We start from the raw sequence: 19,660 nt of genomic DNA, 5'->3' as shown, positions 1-19,660 counted from the left end.
TGATCTATACCTGAATTATATTCAGCTTCATGTGATTGGTGAAGGCACCTCAGATAGCTGTAAAAGAAAATCTGTGCACACTTAGCTCAGTTTAAAATAAACGTTTTTCTTTCCATTGCTGAGTAGATTGCAGACCAAGGTGGTTTTTCAAAGTTATTCTGGTTTGGCTGCAGAGAGTTGCAATTTTCCATAGGTTAATTTGCAGAATGGATTGAGCCAGGGTAAGGTAAATATTTGTAGCGCGATTTCTTTCAGATGTTTTCAGTGGGATGCATCTCTGTCAAATGCCATGGGGCTGTCGTTTCTTTTGGTCTCATAATCTGCAGTTCTGCTGGTGAGATGTGAACTGGTCGTGTCAGCACAGAGTAGCTCTTCTCCTGGCATGAGCGACTTTAATTATTCATTGTGCATACCGAGGTGTTAAAGGTCTGTCACACTGTGCAAAAGTTACAGTGTACCCTGGAATAATACTGAAGAATTATTCTTTTACAACCCCTTGCACATGAAAAGGGGAAAAACACACAAACTCTCATTAGAAGATTATTTGCTTTTTTCTATGTGATGGACTTTGTGTGGCCTTTTACAAGGATCTTGAGGGAGAAAGGGAATACTGGTAGTTTTTAAATGGATGGAGGTAAATTGCTCAGTGACTGAACCTTTGTTTTTTGAAGGTGGTTGAATTATGTGCAGTGAAATAAATGAGTTTGTTTATGTCCGAGTTATGTATGAGTTAGGGAATTGGATGAAATCTGATTTGGGTTCTGGTTTCAGCTTTACTGAAAACTGATGGCATGATCTTGAACAGCTCTGTTGTTTGGTTCTCTTGATTTCCCCTCTGCCCACTGTCTTGCTCATAGCTTAAACAGACTTCTCAAAACAAGTACTGCTGCTGCATGAATTACTTCATAAATTTATTTACATTACAAAAGCACCTGAAGGCACCCTTCTGAAATTATATTCTGTTTAGCTAACTGGACTTGGGTTTGTTCTTTGAAAAGACAATAATCCTAACAAATCATTCCACCCACCTAATAAAGTAAGATGAAGCACATAGTAGGAAACAATTGAAAACTTTTTAATGGGGCCAAATGGAAAAGCAGTGAGAAGCAATCAGTAAGTAAGGTGTTGTGTGGTTAGAGAATGTAAAGGGAAGGGAGGGATTCAAGGATCATGCATTTGCATCTGCTGAAAAAGCTACTTAAGGCCATAAGAAAAAGTAGTTTAGTCTTCCTCTGCCTATTATTTTTTACATTATTATTCATTTTTCTTTAAGCTAGCCTTTCACAATTAGCTGCACACAATGAACTGCAGATCTGAAACATCTGTTCCACTTTTTCTTGAGATTACTAGTTAACTTTGAACATGAAATGTGATGTCATGCTCCCTGAATGCATGCAGAGTCAGGTGCTCTTCAAGAGTGCAGAAAACAGGTTTCTTCTGCCCAGTCTTGAATGGAGAAATCTCCTGTGGTGTGTAAGCTCTGGACTCGGAGTGACAGCCCACCAGGCCAAGCCTCAGGTGTTGTAAAGAGACTTTTGCCTGCATTCTGGTGACTGAAAGGAGTTCCTCTAGGAAGAGATTTGGTGATAGCTCTGATTCTTGGCCCTGAGACTGTGCCCAGCATTATGGACTGTAAATATGGTGAAGTCGTTTCTGATTTTTTTTTTGTATTTTTGTATCCGGCCTTCTCTTCCAAAGTAGCTAAGCCTTTCCAGTGTGACCTTTCTCAGACAAGTCCACTTCTCATTTGAGAAAGTAATCAGGCTTCCAGCATAGCTGTTGCCTGGCTTGGTTTTCCCCATGACTGTCGTGTAGCCTTCTGCCAAGTGGCAGCTGGAGCTTTGCGTGGTGCTTTTTCAGGTGTCCATATAACGAGCTTCTGCTCTATGCAGGCATGTTCTGTAGAGACAAATTTTTCCCAGTTTGTTTTGTTTCCAAAGCTCAAACTGAGCTTAATCAGAAATAGTTTTGTTATCCTGATATGGAACAGATTGGTCAAGTTCTCATGTATCTGTCCACAAAATCATTACCGTCTGTAATTCATTGGAAGGTTCTTCAACTGCAGGAAGCCTCACAACCTAATAATTCATTTTAACTAATTGCAGCATGACTGTCCTGCTTTTAGACTTCCTCTTGAGTAACTTTGCATAAATGTATTTGTGCAGCAGTGGTGTGGAGCAGATCAGTGTGACAGACAGGTGCTAGCACAGCACTTGGTTGGGGATATGGTGAGGTGTGTTCTGGGCTCATAATGTGGCATTGTGCTGCACTCCGAGGGCTTCTACTGAGAAAGTTTCACTGCAGGTTCAGACTTGAAATAAGCAATTTCCATAACGTGCCAGTTTTGACAGGAGCTTGGTTTGTGCTGTAACACTTGTGCACCAAGTGCTTGGTGCTGTGGTGTAGAACTCAGAAGTGCACACTGAAAGCTTCCATGTGTAGAGCTGATCCTCTCAATTTCTGCCTCCTGGAGAGAGAAACAATACCATTGATCCTTCACTGGTTCCCCACAGGTGAGAAGCTGCCTGCTCCTACCTCTGGGAAAGCTGCTGGGGGTGTGGGGGGCCTACCCTGAGCCTCCTGCCCAGGGCTCAGGAGAGCAAAGTCCCAGGGGCTTAGACACAGGTGCGAAAAGAGGCTGGTGAGCAAAACAAAGGCCTCCAGCATCCCAAGGGTCCGCACTATTTACTTACTCATTTCCCCATGGGTTGCTGAGGGGTTGCTAATGAGCAGTGCTGGCTGTGATCTGAGTTACTGTGCTGTGGTGCTGCTGCTCCACAGCAGCACAGGGGGAGGGGTGTTGGTGACCACAGCCCGCAGCTCACCTTGCACTCTGGCCCAGACACTGAACCAGAACCTGTGCCACCAACGTGCTGATGCTTCTCTCCACCCCCACTGCACTCCCTGTACGTGATTTAGGATGAAGTCAGTGCATTGCTGTGCTATGACAGCCTTTAAATACAGCCTTGAAGAGTTTGATCTTCTAACTGCTAACTCACACTAACTTTTTGTTCCATATCCCAGAATTGTGCTTACACATGCTACCAGATAAAAAATTTTTAAAAAGTTAAATGGACAACTAAGAAGAATAGAAATGTAATAGAAAAGGGAAGAATTGTAGCTGGAGGTTCTAACATGTTAAAATTTCTGGCTCTAGTCAGTGTGCCTGTGTGTGTAGGTCAGCCAACATGGAAATTACTTCAAACAACCTGAAAAAGTTTGGCTTTTACTGGTTTCCAGGGCTGATTTCCATCAGATTCAGCTTCTTTTGAACTTATTTTAAGTGTTTGCTTCCAGTGCGTGCAGTAGGCCAACTGGGAATGTAGATTTGGTGGATCATGGGATCATAGATCTCTTCCAAGGAAATACAAATATGTTTGAAAAGTAGTTTATTACAAAAAGTTGCCATGACAATGATTTTTCAAAATGTGGACTGTAAGATGTTTAAACAGGTTCCTGGGGAATGAGGCTGCACAGCACCCTGTGTTCCTCCCTGATGATTTGTAAAAGGAATTATTTAGATGCAGGAGGCCAAAATAAATTAACACAGATGTGCCAGATGTTACATTTTCTTAAATTCTTGAAATTCATGGGATGCTATGGTGAAATAGGAAGGAATTCAAGCTAGTACTTTTACTGTGAGAGAGGCAGACACTCCTCTGTTCCCCTGCATGTTAAGGTGCCTGGTGGCTGTGCACCCATTGGAGTGTCTGGTAAAAGAGCTGTGAAGCCATGGAGGAGGGAGAAAGGGTGGCTGGTTGTGTGGAAGATGAAGTTTGGGAGCAGAGTATATAAACCCAGTGTGAAGTAGACTTTCTTGTCTCCATCTCAACAGTAAATGCCTAAAAATGATTCAGTGGAGATGGATTTTTGCTCTGTGTGTATATATGAGTGAAAGTACCACTCCAGAGTTTCCAGGCATTTTTGAACTGTTTGAGGCTTTTAAGGTCTATCAACAGGTTTGGTCTTAGGTTTTATGTGTCAGTCAAATTTTTGTAATCCACATATAGGATTCAGGTTTGGGGAAAACTCACGTGGAGATTGGCATGTGTGACAAGACCTTGTTTCATGGTTGTCTTTCTGCATTCACCCTCCTCTTTCTGCTGAAGGAAGCTCTGAACAAGGTAATGTTCCTACTTGTTTCCTAAGAAGTAATTCTCACGTAAAAGGTAAGTATGCAGCAAGGCAGCTTTTGATCACCTGTCTGCTCCCTAGATGTACTAAGAGCTGTAAATCGAGATGTTTTAATGTTTCTGTTAGCATGGTAGAGCAGGGGAGCTTTGCCAGAGATTTCTTGTTTGTTGTGTTTTTCTACTAGATCAGATACAGAGGTGTTGACTAGGGGCTGGAGTTGCTGCTCTTGCTACACAAACCAGACATACCTTTGTCTGTCTTCTCTTCAGAGGTTCCTGGTTATACAACAGAGCTGTGAATTTAAGGGAAGTGAAGTTGAGCCAGCTCAACTGAACATGGGAAAACAAACATGGAAAAGAATGTGCTAGAGAATGAAAAAAGAGAATTACTCTACAGACCCAAATTTTGCTTTGCTAGGTAGCAGCTGTCTGGCATTCACAGATTAAACAGCCCTCAGTTAACATGCAGTGACAGTGATAGCATGTCCTCTGCTTTGCTTTGAGTGAATAAAATGAGGAATTAACTCTCTCATGCTGAAAGCCATGAAAGTATCCGGAAGTGTGTATTTACTCCTAGTAAACGGTTGAATTTATCTGTTGTTTTCAGTACCTATTCTATGGTTTATATGACACTGCAGAGTTAATAGTGTTAATGCCACTTTGTAATTCAAAAAAGTGAATTAGTTTTTTGTAAAATGACTCCTTGAGCAAATGGAGTTTGGCTCTGAAGGGTTTTCTTAAGTACACAGTTGGTTCTCAGTGATTTGGTACATTTCACGGTTTTCATAGCCTCTTCTAAATCTAAAGATTTGTGTGGTCTTTTGTCTTCCAGCATTCTATGTGGAACGCAGGGAGCCTAAAGGAAGCTGTGAAGCTAGTGGAATGATCCCCTGTGTAGCTGGAACTATGTGAGTATTAGATGTTTGCTTACAAGATCACTTGTCCAGCCCAGTTGTTAGAGCAGTGATTGCTTCTGCTTCAGCAGTGGCAGCGATCCTCTCCTTTTCCCTGGTGGGAAACTCTGTGAATCTGTTCAGGCCTGGAAGTAGACAGGGCATCCATGATACTGTTCCCTACCCTCAGCTGTTTTAAAAGTCATGTATCCCTGTCCTTTAAAAGGTAGGTAATGTGTAGTGGAATTCTGTAAAATTCTTAGACTGTGCTCAAGTATTTGTGAAAAGCTGAGGCTGGGTTGAGGCTTAGTTAAGCTCTAGTTGTGTTGTCTTTGCCTTAGCTAGTGAAATGCTTCTTGGAAAGGGATTTAATGGTTGGCTGAGTTGTCTCCCCTTTTGTTATGAGATTTCCTAAATTTGTCTTTGAGGTCTTCTTGAATGTATGGAAAGCTTTTTCCTCTACTCTTTTGATACTTTCTGTGTTTTGAAACTCATTATAGATACCTTCTGATGCAACACTTTATTAAACAGCATAATGCTTGTTTTGCTTCTTATTCTCTGGACATATCCAATAATTTCTGTTACTACAATAACATCAGTCATTATAGGAAAACACAGGGTTACTTAAATATCCCCTCTGCATCTTCTCTCCTCCTGCCAGCTCCCCCCACACTTCATTGCTGCTGTTTTTAATTGTGCCATGGTGTGCTTGTATGATAGGGAGTTATTAGTGAGTCACTTTGTTTTGCTCCCTTCAAATTTTGGGTTATGTGTGATCTGGTCACTTGAAAATGGAGGAAAAATGCTGCAAATTCCTTACAGCACTTAGAAGAAAGTCTTAAGCAAAACCCCCACCAAATCAAAAAGCCCCACCAAGCATTAGACAAGGCCTTTGTAATCTTCTCTAGGTTTTCATTCAATGTGTGGAGCCATATGGCTCTGCACATCCTTTGTTCTTCGAGGGTGACTTTTCTTTAGTTGGCTGTATTCACCAGCACTCACCTTCCTGTGTTCCCAGCTGCTGCCTCCTTTCTAGAAAGGTGCAGAGAGCGTCATTGTGGATCTCTGCTTTGCAGGAGTAAGATGGCCTCATGGGCATCTTGGTGATTCATATGTACTGGAGATCATTGCTCAATACTTTTCTGAGTAATAGACTTCTTTGGGAGCACTGCATCCTGTAGCACTGAGCACATTCCAACCTTAGCCCTGAATTTTGATCCTTTTTAGTAGAACAGCAAAAGTAGTGGTCACTGCTGCCTTTTATGTCTTGCTTTTATGCTGTACAAGCCTCTTAGTAATTTTGCTGTTGGGACCTGATCCTTTTGGGAATTGATGCTTTGCCACCAATCCAGTGTTACATTTGGGTACACAAGAACTTTATGTTGTAGCTCCTGATCCAGCTGGGAGAAATCCCTCTGCAGGTCCTTGTGGTCTATGATCCTGGCGTTGCTCTGCAGCTGAACACCCAGCTCTGTTCACCTTCCTGAGGGTGCTCTTTCCCACTCTGAGCTCTGGCTTCAGTGCAGCTCCTGATGCTGCCATTAGATTCTCTCTCCAGCCTTCCTTAACAAAAGGGCCGGCTTCTCCCACTTGTTTCTGTCTCCTTCCAAGGCTCTTGTTCCTTTCATGCTTTGAAACCTGAGTCACGTAGGAAGCGGAGGTGACTAGTTAGTGAAGTGGATCCAGCTCAGCAAAGGCAATTTACAAAAGGGTAACTGATGGAGTGCCAGAAGACTTTTCTCTTACAAAACCAGATACATGCACAAGCTGCCAGCGGATGCAGTCTGGATTTTTTTTTCCTAGCTGGTTTTGCTATTTTTGGGGTAGAATGCTTCTAAGTATCTGGCACATGGCATCAAGTTTCATGTAGAAGAAAAGTGAGGAATTGCAGCAAGTCTACATCAGTATCTTCTAGTGTTTGTTCATAAGGAGTAGGATTGTGCTCTGAAAAGCTCCTTGGTGGGCAGGAGGAAGTAAAAACTCTGTTACTGCAGGGAAGAGCAGTGCTAGCAGTGCCCAGGCAGTGGCTGTTCAGGAGCAGCATCCAGCTCTTTGTAAGGCAAGTAGGAGTACAGAAAATGTGTTTGTTAGAGGGATACAATGTGAGGGAGGTGGATGATTTGCTCTCCAGGGGTTAATGCTACTGGGCTTGCTTGTTTTTGGAAACTGATAGTGGGACACCTTACATACAGATGTCTGATAATGCTGGCAGATCTTCCCTCTGTGTATTGAAGTGCTCTTTTTGTGACAGCAAATTACTTTAAAACCCATCAGTTTCATTATATTGGTGATGTCACTTTAGAAACCTCAACATTAGATTGTTATCATCACTAATACGAGGTGTTGCTTAGGAAGCATGATAGCAGGAGTCACTTTTTTAGGAAAATCATGGGCACAATATGTCAGTCTTGCAAACTGCCTTTTTTAAAAAAAAACCCTTCAAACTGGGATTCCTCAAGTCAATTGGATTAATCTGTCAATTACAATGTGTGTGATTTGACTTTAGATTCTTTAGAGGAAAGTACTGTTCTCTAATAGGCAGCTGTTCCTTAACATTCCCTCATACAGAAAAGCTGTTCAAAATCACTAATAGCTAATAACTTCTGTTACATCTTTGAGCAGAATGTTTTCTGTACTGCTTAAACTCTGCTTTAAACTCTAATACCAGTCTGTACTCAGGATTTTTTGTTCTGTGTTTTTAGCTGCATGCTTCTCTCTAAAGAAAAATTTGTCCGTTGTGGTGCTAGCTGCCTCTGAGAAACTGATGGAAGAACAAGAATTAGCATAAATCGAGCATTTGAATTCGGATGGATTTAAAGATGAGAGGGAAAGCTGGTATATGGGGGTTAATCACTAAGCAGTTTTTACACTGCCTGCTAATATCCTGTTTGTTTTGATGTAATGAAATAATGACTGGTGTAGACTGGAGAGGTTGATGTTGCTCAGGCACCTGGCTGCATAGAAATCAGTGCCAGGCTGTGCTTCGCAGCACACAGAGCTGTGAAGTACCAAGGACCAGCGAAATCATCTTATGGATCATTTATATGGAAATGCATATTTGTATAAATTCTTTCAAATACAGATTATTGTGAATTTCTTGAATACATTCAATCAAACTTTGCCTATAAAAATGATCCTGCAAAGTTAATCTTTAAAACATTGCAGTGAAAGAATTTGTAACACCTTTGTTCCTTTGGCTGCTAAAAAAATAGGTATTTGCTAGTTCTGTGTGCAGATTAAGAAAATGGAGTGGGGAGCCAGGTAGTCAAAACCAAAAAAACAACATCTTTGCTGTTGTAGTTCCACTGGCAAAATTTTTTGCTCATGAAGCTGCATACGTGCTGCTTTGTCAAAAGAGGTATAATGGCTGAGAGGAGATTTATTTTTGTAATCCTGATATCTGAGAATTCATCTGTACTTGTTGCTGCTGTTGGTTTACAGCTTAAAATAGGGCTTCAGTCTCAGTAAAGCTTTGTCCAAGAAAGAATGCAGTAAAACTGATGTGACAGCTATTGTATTTCTTAATTTGTTAATTTTTATCTCTCTCCTTTCTTGTTCTAATTCTAAACTGGAAGCTGTACATAAAGTCAATGCAAACAAACACATTTCTTTTTGTTTGAACCTTTTGCCTAACTTACAGCAGAGGTGAAATGCAAATAAGTGGGTAAAGGAGGACTATGATAAAGCAATTGCATTCTTGGAGCTGACATTTCTGAGAAACTGACTGTCCTTGGTGTGGCTGCTCGCTGATAGGGCAATGTCAGAGTGTTAGTTTGGTTTTAGCAGGGAAAATTGGAGAGCCCTTTTCTGTGAGTAAGAGATCTTTTCGAAATATGCAGGACTTCGTGATTTATAAGAAGAGACTATGTTTTATGAAAAGAGACTATGATGAAATCATTTTGGCATTTAAATTTTTATTTTAAAAAAACGCCTCTGAACTGGAATTACTACTTCTTATCTGCATGCGTGTCTGTCTGAAGCAGTTTTGTTAAGAAGGCCCCCTTCCCTGTCTGTCTCCTTCCCTGAAGGGAGGAGCCCACTTGAAACAATGGACGATTTCTGAATACCCTCTTGCATAAGAAGTGTTGCCTGCTTTCTGCAAACAGTCTGTGTATGTTTTAAGTACAAAGCCTAGATTCCAAACTCTCTTTAAAAACAAACACACAACTACCACTCTTTCTCTTCTCCCCAAAACCAGCCAACAGCCAGCCCCTTCCTTGTCCTCTCCCTGAGAAGTTCCTTTTGCTGATTTGCTGAAGGTACAGTCTAGATCCAATGCTTAGGTCTCTGCCAGGTTGTCCCATCAGTGTCCCTGTCCTCCTTTCCCTGCTTTGTTTCAGTGTTTTATATTCTATATATAAAATGTGGTAGACTTTTAAAAACCATTTCCTTTAAAATACTTCTGGGTTAGAGTAGTCTGTTGTGATGAAGCCTGTACATGAATCAACGTCTTTGTAACCTATGCTGCAGAAAGAATTTTAGGAATTTCCTTTATTAGGACCCATTAGTATAGTGTAGCTACTGAGTGAGCTGCATTGATTTCTAGGTAAAACAGCCTGAAATCGCCTGAAATTTATGGCCTATTCCAGCCTTGTGTACACTGCTCCTTTTCAGTAGGCAAAGCTTAAATATCCTGAAGTCGGTCGCTTAATGGCAAATGTTATCCCACGTTTAATACTTCAAATATTCTTTATAGAGAGACAGCAATTTGACTCTGAAACTCTTTTTCAGGTTAGCTGAGTGCTGCTAATGGCATGGTGAGATGTGTTGAAGAGCAGCTGCAAGGGTGTCCAAGGGCAGGGGGACCGTGCTAGGAGCTGGGCTTGCAACATCATGGGCCAGTGTGTCACCAAGTGCAAGAACCCTTCTTCTACCCTTGGCAGCAAAAATGGGGAAAGAGAATCTGGCAGCAAGTCCCACAGCAAGAGAAGTGCAGTCCACAAAGATGACCATGGCTCAGCTTGTGGGAAGGCTTCAGGAGACATTCTTGTGAATGGGACAAAGAAAACAGACGCTGCTGTCGAGTCCAGTCAGCCTCCGACGTTTTCTGGAGAGACAAAGAAAGACTCTGTCTGCAGTGCAGAGGAATCTTCACTTCAAAGGATTGGGGAGTTGTTCAGGAGGTATAAGGACGAGCGGGAAGATGCCATACTGGAAGAAGGAATGGAACGATTTTGCAATGACCTCTGTGTTGATCCCACTGAATTTAAAGTACTAGTTTTGGCTTGGAAATTCCAGGCTGCTACCATGTGCAAATTTACAAGGTTAGTTCTTGTAGAACTTGTAATTATTTTCATATGTTAAAGTATAGCCTGTCAGCAGTATGGTGGAGAGACAGCCTCATTAGCTTCACTTACTTATTTCTTCTAACAGTTGTATTTTGATCAAATTAATTCCTACCACTGCAGAAGGTAAGCTTTGTGTTACCTTCTTTTCCCCTTTCCCTCACACTGAGTTTCGGAAGATATGGTTTTTGCCGTTATAATGCTAGTGATGAACAGTGTAGTGAGATTCTGTGGACATTAATTTAATACTGATTTACCAAAAGCAGTTTACTGTATCCAGCATTATCTTGGTGATGAGATTGGACACTGAAATTAATTCTTCTTTTAAAGTAAGGTAAGATTCTTTAGTAATTGCTACTAACTTTGTTAACAGTCTGTGAAAGAATGACAGAATTGTTCCTGTCCAACCAGTATTACACTTAATGTCTTTTTCCAAGAGTAATCTTGTTAAAGCATAGAGAGGGAAGGAAATGTGAGGGTTTTGACAGTAGTAGCTGTTTCATACTAGCTGACAAATGATTGCTGTTCAAACTGCTGTGTGCCCTTCTGGACAAGGGGCTCAGTCAGCAGACTGACAGCATGTGTGATGCTACAGGAAACAATGGAACAGCTAAAACTCTCCTCACAATGCCAGTAGGCAAACCCAAACTGCAGCAGCCCCTCCCAGCTTGATTAGCAATGTCCAGGTAAGAGCAAGTGAGGACTGCCTGCAAGGACTTGCAAGAAGAGAAGGAATTTTTTATTTTTTGGTGTCTATATTGGTTTGAGTAATTCTGCCTATTTTTACTGAGCTTATAACTTTCAAAATTACTTTGGTGTTCAGAACCTTGACCCAAGCCTCTGCTGTGCACTGAACAGCACCTTCAGAGTCTTTGTGGCTGTGGGTGTGTGTCAAAAGGATGGGTTACACTGGAATGCAAATGTGGATTCTACTGATGAAGCAGTTACTTGCTAAGATGGTAAAGGAATTGTAAGTAGTGTCTGTAATTCTGCATAACTACCATGAGTATTATTAACATGGTTTTGATTTCCTTGGCGAGGACAAATCTAGTGGTGAGAGGTTATATTTGTTGAAGGGCATGCTCCATGGTACAGGAACTGATGGACTTCTTCCATCAAAGAAAGCATCGTGGTGTGTTCTCCTGAGTGCTGCTTCACCTCTTGTCTTCCCTCCAGCCCATCCTGTGCCAGCCTGCTGCCTCTCCTGGCTGGTTGGAACACCTACTCAGAACCATCAGAGAAGCTGGAGTGTCCCACTTGGTACAGGGCTGGTGCTGCTTGGAGCAGTGCTGCAGCCCCTGTGTTGCCGTGCTCCCTTCCATGCTCTCAGCAGGTGCCTTGCTGACCAAACCTTTGCTTTTGCACGCTGGAAAAGCAACCAAAAACCGCTGCAAAAGCAGAAGTGAGCTCCTCTGTCCCTTGCAAACAGCTCCCCCAGAGCATGGGCATTTAGACAGGGACAGCATTGAATCAAGTTGGGGAAAATGTGTTAGTTTCAAACATTGGGAATTTTTCTGTGATAAATTAGATTCAGTTTTTAAATGTGAAAGGCATTCCAGGATGTGGAAGTGTCCAGAAAAGCCAGAGAGCAGAATCTTTCAAATGCTAACAGTGCCCCAGCAGACCTGGGGATTGTATGTGGTTGCCCAGGCCTGAAGGAGTGCCTTGGAACTGCCTGATTTTCCAGTGGCTCTCATTGCCAAAATCTGTGTGCCACTGGGGCTCAGGGTACACCTTGTCTTGTCCAGATGATCCTCTTCAGTTCAATGAATGGAGACGGGATGCACTTGGAACGCAAGGTTGGCGGGAAGGGCTCACTCTAATTTCTCTTCTCTTGCTTAACAGGAAGGAGTTTTTTGAAGGCTGCAAAGCAATAAATGCAGACAGCATTGATGGCATTTGTGCAAGGTTCCCCAGCCTCCTAAATGAAGCCAAGCAGGAGGATAAATTCAAGGATCTCTATCGTTTCACCTTCCAATTTGGCCTGGACTCTGAAGAAGGACAGAGGTCGCTACATCGGGAAATAGCCATTGCCCTTTGGAAATTAGTTTTCACCCAAAACAAGCCCCCTATTTTGGACCAGTGGTTACACTTCCTAATCAAGAACCCCTCAGGAATCAAGGGAATCTCCCGGGACACGTGGAACATGTTTCTAAATTTTACTCAGGTGATTGGACCAGACCTTAGCAACTACAGTGAGGACGAGGCCTGGCCGAGTCTCTTCGATACCTTTGTGGAGTGGGAGATGGAGCGAAGGAAAAAGGAAGAGGAAACCAAATGTATTCTGTCTTTGGACACAGAGGGCCTGTGTGTGGATGAACAGACTTAGTGGTGGCCAAGCAGCAATGACAAAAGCAACTTGTTGTCCTTCACAAAATGTAAACTCTGGATGTTTCTGGAAATTACCAAGGCTCCAGATTTTTCTACTTTACACCTTTTTCTGCCTTGTCTTTGAAAGGGCTCTAAAATGCTGTATCATGTTTTAGGCACTTTCTTGATTTGGGTTATTCCTTTTACTCTTGCCCTGAAATATTTGACCCTGGCTACAAGTTAAGCTTTTTTTTTTTTTTTTTTTTTTTTTTTTTTTTTTTTTTTTTTTTTTTACTTCAGATTAGTATAAATAAGTCTGATATTTCTTGCACAATGTAGATCTTTTTAGTTAGGTTAAATTAACATTGCTAAATTATACAGTGCCAGATTAAGTTTTTCATACTACAGCTGTCAGGGCAGGTCTGTACTGTGTGTAGTGCTGTTTACATTGTTGAAATTTTAGGCTGTAAGAATTTTAAGGTTTTGTACCAAGATGAACAGCAGTGTTAACTATAAATGCATTAATCCTGGGTAATAAGGCTCTAAAAACCAACATAAGCAACAGCTTTTTGTAATATGGCTAATTCCCATTTTGAGCTAACTCCAACTGAATGAGTCCAGATAATTCCTTTTTTTTTTTTGGACTTTCAAACTAAATGTTGGGATTGTTTTATAAAATTACTGTACCTGTCAGTCAACTGAGTGGTAGATGACGATTTTTATCTGAATCTCTTTACACGTTCACATAATAAAAGAGCAGTACTACCTCAGTTTTATTGAAAGTGGACTTGTTGATGGACTTCCATTTTCTCTGGAAGTTGTATTTTTGTGGTTACATGAGAATATTTTTACTTGACTAAAAGAACCAAAGGTTCTGCTTCTTAAGTTTGCTAAACATTGACAGAAGCAACACACAAATCCTAAGTCTTCAAGGAAAACTGTGGTATAATTCTGCTTTAATTTGTTTGATTTATACCTAAAGTATTACCTTACTTGTCTGGCAAGCACAGTACTTCTATGTAAGGAACTATCTTTTGCATTAGTATTGACAAACCAATTTTTTAAAGCATATGTTTAATTGCTAAATTGCAGTTAATACTCTGCACTTTCTGGAGCAACAATATTGGCATCTGATGGCAAAGTGAATTCTTAATGTGTTCTTAATGACAACAATGTAGATGAGTCATTTTTAGACTGATTTGATAATATTTGGATAGGAGTCAATTTATTATTTTACAATGCCTGTATTGGGACTATTTGCCTGTTGAAATTGTTGTGACTTAAAGGGAGTTTTATTAACACTGGTTGAAACTATTTTTTGGTTATTGATGCTGCCTTTTTTAATTTTAGTATGTCAGCTTTTTTACACCTTTTGGTAAAAGGATTGATTGCCAAGGCTTTCTGTATAGCCAAGTGCTGGCTTAATGAATTTGATATACTTCTGTTACACACCTTTTATTTTCAGAGCTACATTTTAGGATCATAAACCAACTTTTAACTGGAAAAAAACCAGCAACAACAAGAAAAGCCAGGACAGTCATCCATAACATCTAATGGCTTTTGTGATATAAGGGTTTTAAAGCTAAAGGGAAACAGGTTTTTACTGGTGAGCTTGTCACCAGGTCCAAGGTGTCATGCTTTGCACATCTGCTGTGCCCCACAGGGGTTAGCAGAGAGAGGAGTAGGATCTGCCTGAATTCTGGGACTGGCTTTGCTGGTGTACAGCCCTGCAATAGCTTGGCTTGGAGGTCATAAATCACTGACAAAATGTGGGTAATGCAAACTGTTTAAAAACAAACCCACAAGCCACAGATAGAATCTCTTTCATCTAATAAAAGGAGAGTTGGGTCCATGCTGTTTTTGCTGGCAGACAAGCTGTGGAAAACAAATGTGGTTGTTTTAGATGCAGGTGAATGTGGCCCTTTGCAGGAGAGTCCTGAAATTGCTATTTTATGGGTAAATACACCCAAAGCTTTGTCCTTGCTTCTCTAACTTTCTGTGGCACAAAAGTGTTTGGCAGCAAAGCCTTATTGTGATTCGGTGAGCAAAGCAAGCCAAAGCACTCATGTAGGAATTGCTGAATTTATGGTGAGACTTTTGCTGGTGCTGTTATTTTTAAAAGACTAAAATAAATTCCCCAACAGAGGCTTCTTTGTTAGGAAGAGTTCCAACTGGAGACTGATTTGATAGTAAATGAAGACTGTAGTTGTAAGTTTGAGACTCTTCATTCATTCAGCTACTAAGTGCTTTGTTTATCACTTTTTTTTTTTCCCCTAAAGGAAATTTAAAATGTCCAGAGTGTGAAGAGTAACTATTCAAATGGGTAGCCAGTATGTGCATGCACGTCAGATGATGGCAGCTTCTGATTTACACCTCTGCAGCTCCAAAGGATGAGGGATAGAGCTCTTTAAGGAAGTTGTGGTTGGGATGTGGACAGCAGTAAGGAAATCAATCTGTAGTGCATCAGGCTCAGCCATTTCAATGTATCACATGTAATACAGCTTTTTAAAGGCAGAGGTGAACACACAGGAAGGGAAAATCTGGTTTCCTGTTGGGGAAAGGACATGCCATTACCAGTGGCCCACGTGTTCAGTGTGGGGGACAGCCCTGCTCCTGTTCTGCTGCTTCCAGCCAGGCAGGAGCAGCTCCACCCACTGAGCAAGGTACTTGCAAAAATAGCCAAATTATATATCTGGCAAAGTATCACTTATTTTTAGCCTAATTTCACTCCTTTAATTGGCATTTAGAGAATGCAAACCAGACTTGTGTCAGTTTTAAACTCCTGAAACAGGATCTGAAGGTGCAGCTTTTTGGCAGTGCTGGCAGTGAGTGGGGCTGTCAGACCTTCTCTTGGATTGCTTGGTGATACTTGTGATCCCAAACAAGGCTGCCCAGACTCTGTAGTGCTGAGCTGAGGGAGCAGGGTTTGTGTGTGTCTCTGAGAAGTCTTTAATAATATTGGAGCCTCTGAAAATATACTTGTTTAATGGTTAAACTGTGACTATCTGTGGAACAGGCCAAATACATTCACTCTTCAGTTTTATAGAATTTAATTCTTCATTGTGTAGGGCACAGGACTATAAGTGAACAGTGATGCTGATGAAATCCTTGAAACCATTGCAACTGTTTAATATTTTTTAAAAATTAGATTATGCATTAGGAAACTTTATGCGTGTAGTGACTGCTGCAACTTGGGATAAATAACTGTGGGTAATTATATAGATAGTTGGAGTAATATACTGGAAAACTGGTCTGACATCCACAACCTGTGGCATTTTACTGCCTTCTGTTATATACAAAGAAATACAACTCCTGTAAACTTTTGCCCCTAGTAATAAAACCTGACCACCTACACCATATTATAGTTTGCAACACCTTGAAAATTTGGCTTCCAGATCAACTGGAGGCTTAAATGTGCTGATTTTTACTTGCGTGGGTGCATTTCTGAGGTCAAAAACTATCTGTTGATTCAAGTAAGAGTTTGAAAGATGCTGCCCATAGCTGGCCGTAAAACATGACCGAGGCAGTGAGCTGGCATTGAACACCAAATTGTGAGTTTATTTGCTGCTGTTGCTATTCTGCATGGGGAATTACAGCTTTTTAGTACTGTGCAATCCTAGTGAAAGGACCACAGGTTTGGCAGGTGGCACGGAAGCAGCTGCTGCTGTGGCAGTTGGGGCTGTGAGAGCTGCTCCCCTGGGCTAGCCCGGCAATCTCCTGGATCAGCTCTGGACCAGGACAGTTCTCAGCCAAGCACAGTTCAGAGCATGGAATGAGCTCAGGCTGCTCTGTTGAGGACACGGTGGCTCGGGTTGGTGGCAGAGGGTGCAGCCCCTCCTCCTGTGGACAGTGCTGGGGGGCAGCAGCAGCTTTAATGGGTGACTTTTATTTCACTCTGTGTGTCAATCAGAGCCTGAAGAACCCATGGATCCCGGACTAGCCTGTCACCTGTGGTTCCAGGCCTATGCACTGACCAGTGACCTTAGACTTTCTGTGACACTGTCAGCATAAGCCTTGTTTCCAAAAAAAGCCCAAAAAAGTTAAAGAAACACCATGCAGTTAATAGCCACCTCAGCTGTGATATAGTTTGTTGGCTGAGGTTACATCATTCCCATTTTTTGGTAAATAATAGTCATTGGGAGTTTCTGGGTCTTGCAGCCTTGTGTTCTGCAGTGTGATCCTTTTTTAGAAGGTCCTCAGTAAATTAGGCACCCAGTTCTTCCCTTGAGCCCACTCTGCTCAAAGTGTGTGCATGTGAATTTTGCCTTTCATATTAAAAATGAAGATACTTAACCTGAAACTCAAAATTCTTCAGGGTAGTGCTTCAGTATGGAGAAAAACATATTTTTTCAAATAAGTATTAAAGCAAAGTGTCTGCTTGAATTTTGTTGTGTGCAAACAAACCCACCAGTGTTAACATTTTCTCTCTGTATTATTGAAGATCGAACCTTTGGTTTTATAGTGTGAACTGAAGTGAAATTCATGAGACTGTAAGACAGAAAGAAGGCTGTAACTCCTTCACCATGAAGTATGTAGGTATCTCTACCTCTTGTTCTTAGACTTGAATTGTTAAAGGCTGACATCCTTTTGTCCCAGGATTTTATGCCTGGATGAGTAATGTTTTTTTTTTAATTGACCCAAGTTAGGTATTATCTATTTGCCATAGTTTTTGATATCCTGTGTTTAACCTGTATGCAAAGGACCCTTTGGAAGGGGGCCGGGTCAAGCTGCAAACCAGAGTTGGTCCTCCTGGGTGCTACTTTTGGAGTGCAATAGAGCGACCGAGCAGAGCTACGTGGCCTGTGGCTCAAGGGCTTCTGTCACCACACATCCTCTTCCCCGGTCAGGCTGCCTGTACTGGCAGTGAATTGAAGATGGAGCAGCTGCTCCCCAAGAGGGAGCCATCAGCCTTTTCATTTGCCCTTGAAAAGCTTTAGGAACCCACCTGATGCAGTGCCATGAGTGTATTTTTCTTTTAATTAAAAATACTGTGTTTTGTTCTGTGTTGGACTGGACTTGTAACCACCCAGCAAAGATGAGACCTGCAAAAGTGCAAAGGTTACACGCATCCTTTTTCTCCCTGAGGTCAGAATTCTGCTCAGGATAAAACCCTTGTGCTTGAGTAAAGCTGGAGTGTTCTCAAGACAGCTGGAGATGCCCGAGTGGCTTTGGTGCTCAGCTGTGTTCATTAATGCAGTGGGGGGTGTTTCTCCTTACAACACATCTGCGTTCTTCCTTTCCTCCCTGAAAGCAAACTGCAACACAGTTGCTGTCACAGCAAATCCCCCACAGTATTATGCTGTAGCAACTGCTGCTGAAAGATTCTTCCAGTGTGAGGGCTGGTTTTGGGGGTGTGACCTCTTGCACTATCAGGATGGGCATGCATTTCAAGAGAACAGGGGGACGTGAGACAATAGGTAAAAGAAGCATGTATGTTCTTGTCCTAACAGCTTGCCTTAAATCACTGACATTGCAGCGGTTCCTTGCTACTATTGCAATCCTCAGTCTTTGAAAATCCAACAGGTTCAGTAGGTAATACTGTTTTTTGTTTAATTTTTAAAAAGTTTCTATCTTTGCATAATTGCACTCTTCAGATAAGCCGTTTTTGGATAACGTGTCATTTCACACAGGAAAACAACTCCATCTCCAGTGTTTGTGCTGTAAAGTGTTTCTTTTTTCTCCCTGTAAAGTATATCTGGACTAAAGGTTGCCTACTGTTGAATCAGCGTGTTTACTTGAATGTTGCCATTTTATGCAGTTACACCTGCTGACTCATGTTCTTCTCTGGGCCTGTGAGAGTGGAGATTGTGTGACTAGAGGTGGCAAACCTGCACAGAGGACCAGTGGAGCTAAAGGCCAGCTGCTGCTCCCATGTGTGTTACATGTTAGAGGACTTCACAGATTAGTGCTCCGTATTTGGAAGGTATGACTTTCTAAGTCATGTTAAACAAAGTTATTTAAAAATACGCTTGCTTCCTTATCTGTAAGTTAGAAATAGTCTTTACAAAAGAGATGAGCTGGCAGGAGGGTCAGAGGGCCATGTGCTGTAAGTTGTTGAGTAGCTCAAGTTCCAGGAGCCGTGGATGGGACTGGCAGGATTCTGTCCTGCGCCAGCGCTCTTGGGGTTTGCACTGGCTGCTCTTGAGGCATGAAACAACCCCAAGGCCTCGCTGGGCTGTGTGGGAAGGGTCAGTCTGGGAGCACTGGCTGGTGCAGCCTCGTTTCTTTACTGTGGATCTTGAGGCCCCAGTTCAGCCTCAAGTCCCTCTCTGTGGAACACATTTTGGTAGTTTGCTCCCAGAGAAGTAACTCAGTGTAACTAAGGAAGTAACAGGAACAGGGTTTGTGTGGCTGTCACTGTGTGAGCACAGGGCCTCTCAGCTCCTCTCAGTAGACCAGCAAGGGTGGGCAGGGTCACATCTGCTGTTCTTTGTGCCCGGGGGTGTTTTGCCTTTTCAAACTAACCCAGGAGATAACCCTGTATGAGCCAGTTTTCTCACTCTGGGAAATGATGAATGTGTTGCATGTCACAGAGCAGCCCCGTGGTTCCTCTTTGGGACAGCAGTATCGGAAGTGCTATGTAAATGTAATGCTTGAAAACAGCTGGAGTAAATTCTGTTTCATCCCCTTTATTTCAAGGGAATGCAGCCAAATTTGAAACTTGGTCTAGAGGAAAATCAGGAGAATTTCAGGGCACAATGCATCTACTAAATCCCAATCTACTGAATTGGTTTGTAGTTTTACAGTTACTTTTTTTATATCAAATTTTGTCACCATTGGTGTCTGGAACAGAATGGAAACAGCATCTTATGGAATGTGCAATCTAAGGCACAATGCAAGTAGGGTGTGATAAAAAAGTTGTCTTTACTTGATAGCAATCCTGAGTGCAATGTTTTTGTTTGTGTCTCTCTTGGAAGAAGAGCATTAAGTACAGTCTGAGGTTCTTCTTTTCTTATAAACAAAGCATTGGTTTGTCCATTACTGACTTCTTGTGAAATTTGTGCCAGATGTATATTAAATATTTTGGTGCTTTTTCTAA

General features: G+C 41.8%; 1 protein-coding gene across 4 annotated transcripts in view; it reads left to right on the top strand.

The window, feature by feature from the left end:
- The window catches only part of DCUN1D3 (defective in cullin neddylation 1 domain containing 3), a 25,190-nt gene extending 5,530 nt beyond the window's left edge, over positions 1-19,660 (top strand). Inside the window, exons 2-5 of one of the 4 annotated variants that reach the window (XM_066329644.1) lie at positions 4,011-4,124; positions 4,966-5,041; positions 9,758-10,290; positions 12,157-19,660. In XM_066329644.1, the coding sequence (XP_066185741.1) occupies positions 9,860-10,290; positions 12,157-12,640 (915 nt within the window). In that variant the 5' untranslated portion in view covers positions 4,011-4,124; positions 4,966-5,041; positions 9,758-9,859 and the 3' untranslated portion in view covers positions 12,641-19,660. Of the gene's footprint in view, positions 1-4,010; positions 4,170-4,965; positions 5,042-9,757; positions 10,291-12,156 lie in introns of all 4 variants that reach the window. The other 3 variants (XM_066329645.1, XM_066329643.1, XM_066329646.1) reach the window with 3 other exon arrangements.

Source organism: Sylvia atricapilla, chromosome 15 (genome assembly GCF_009819655.1).
Source record: "Sylvia atricapilla isolate bSylAtr1 chromosome 15, bSylAtr1.pri, whole genome shotgun sequence".
NCBI lineage: Eukaryota > Metazoa > Chordata > Aves > Passeriformes > Sylviidae > Sylvia > Sylvia atricapilla.
The sequence above is the reverse complement of the archived record's forward strand: the minus strand, read 5'-3'. Positions and strand labels throughout refer to the sequence as shown.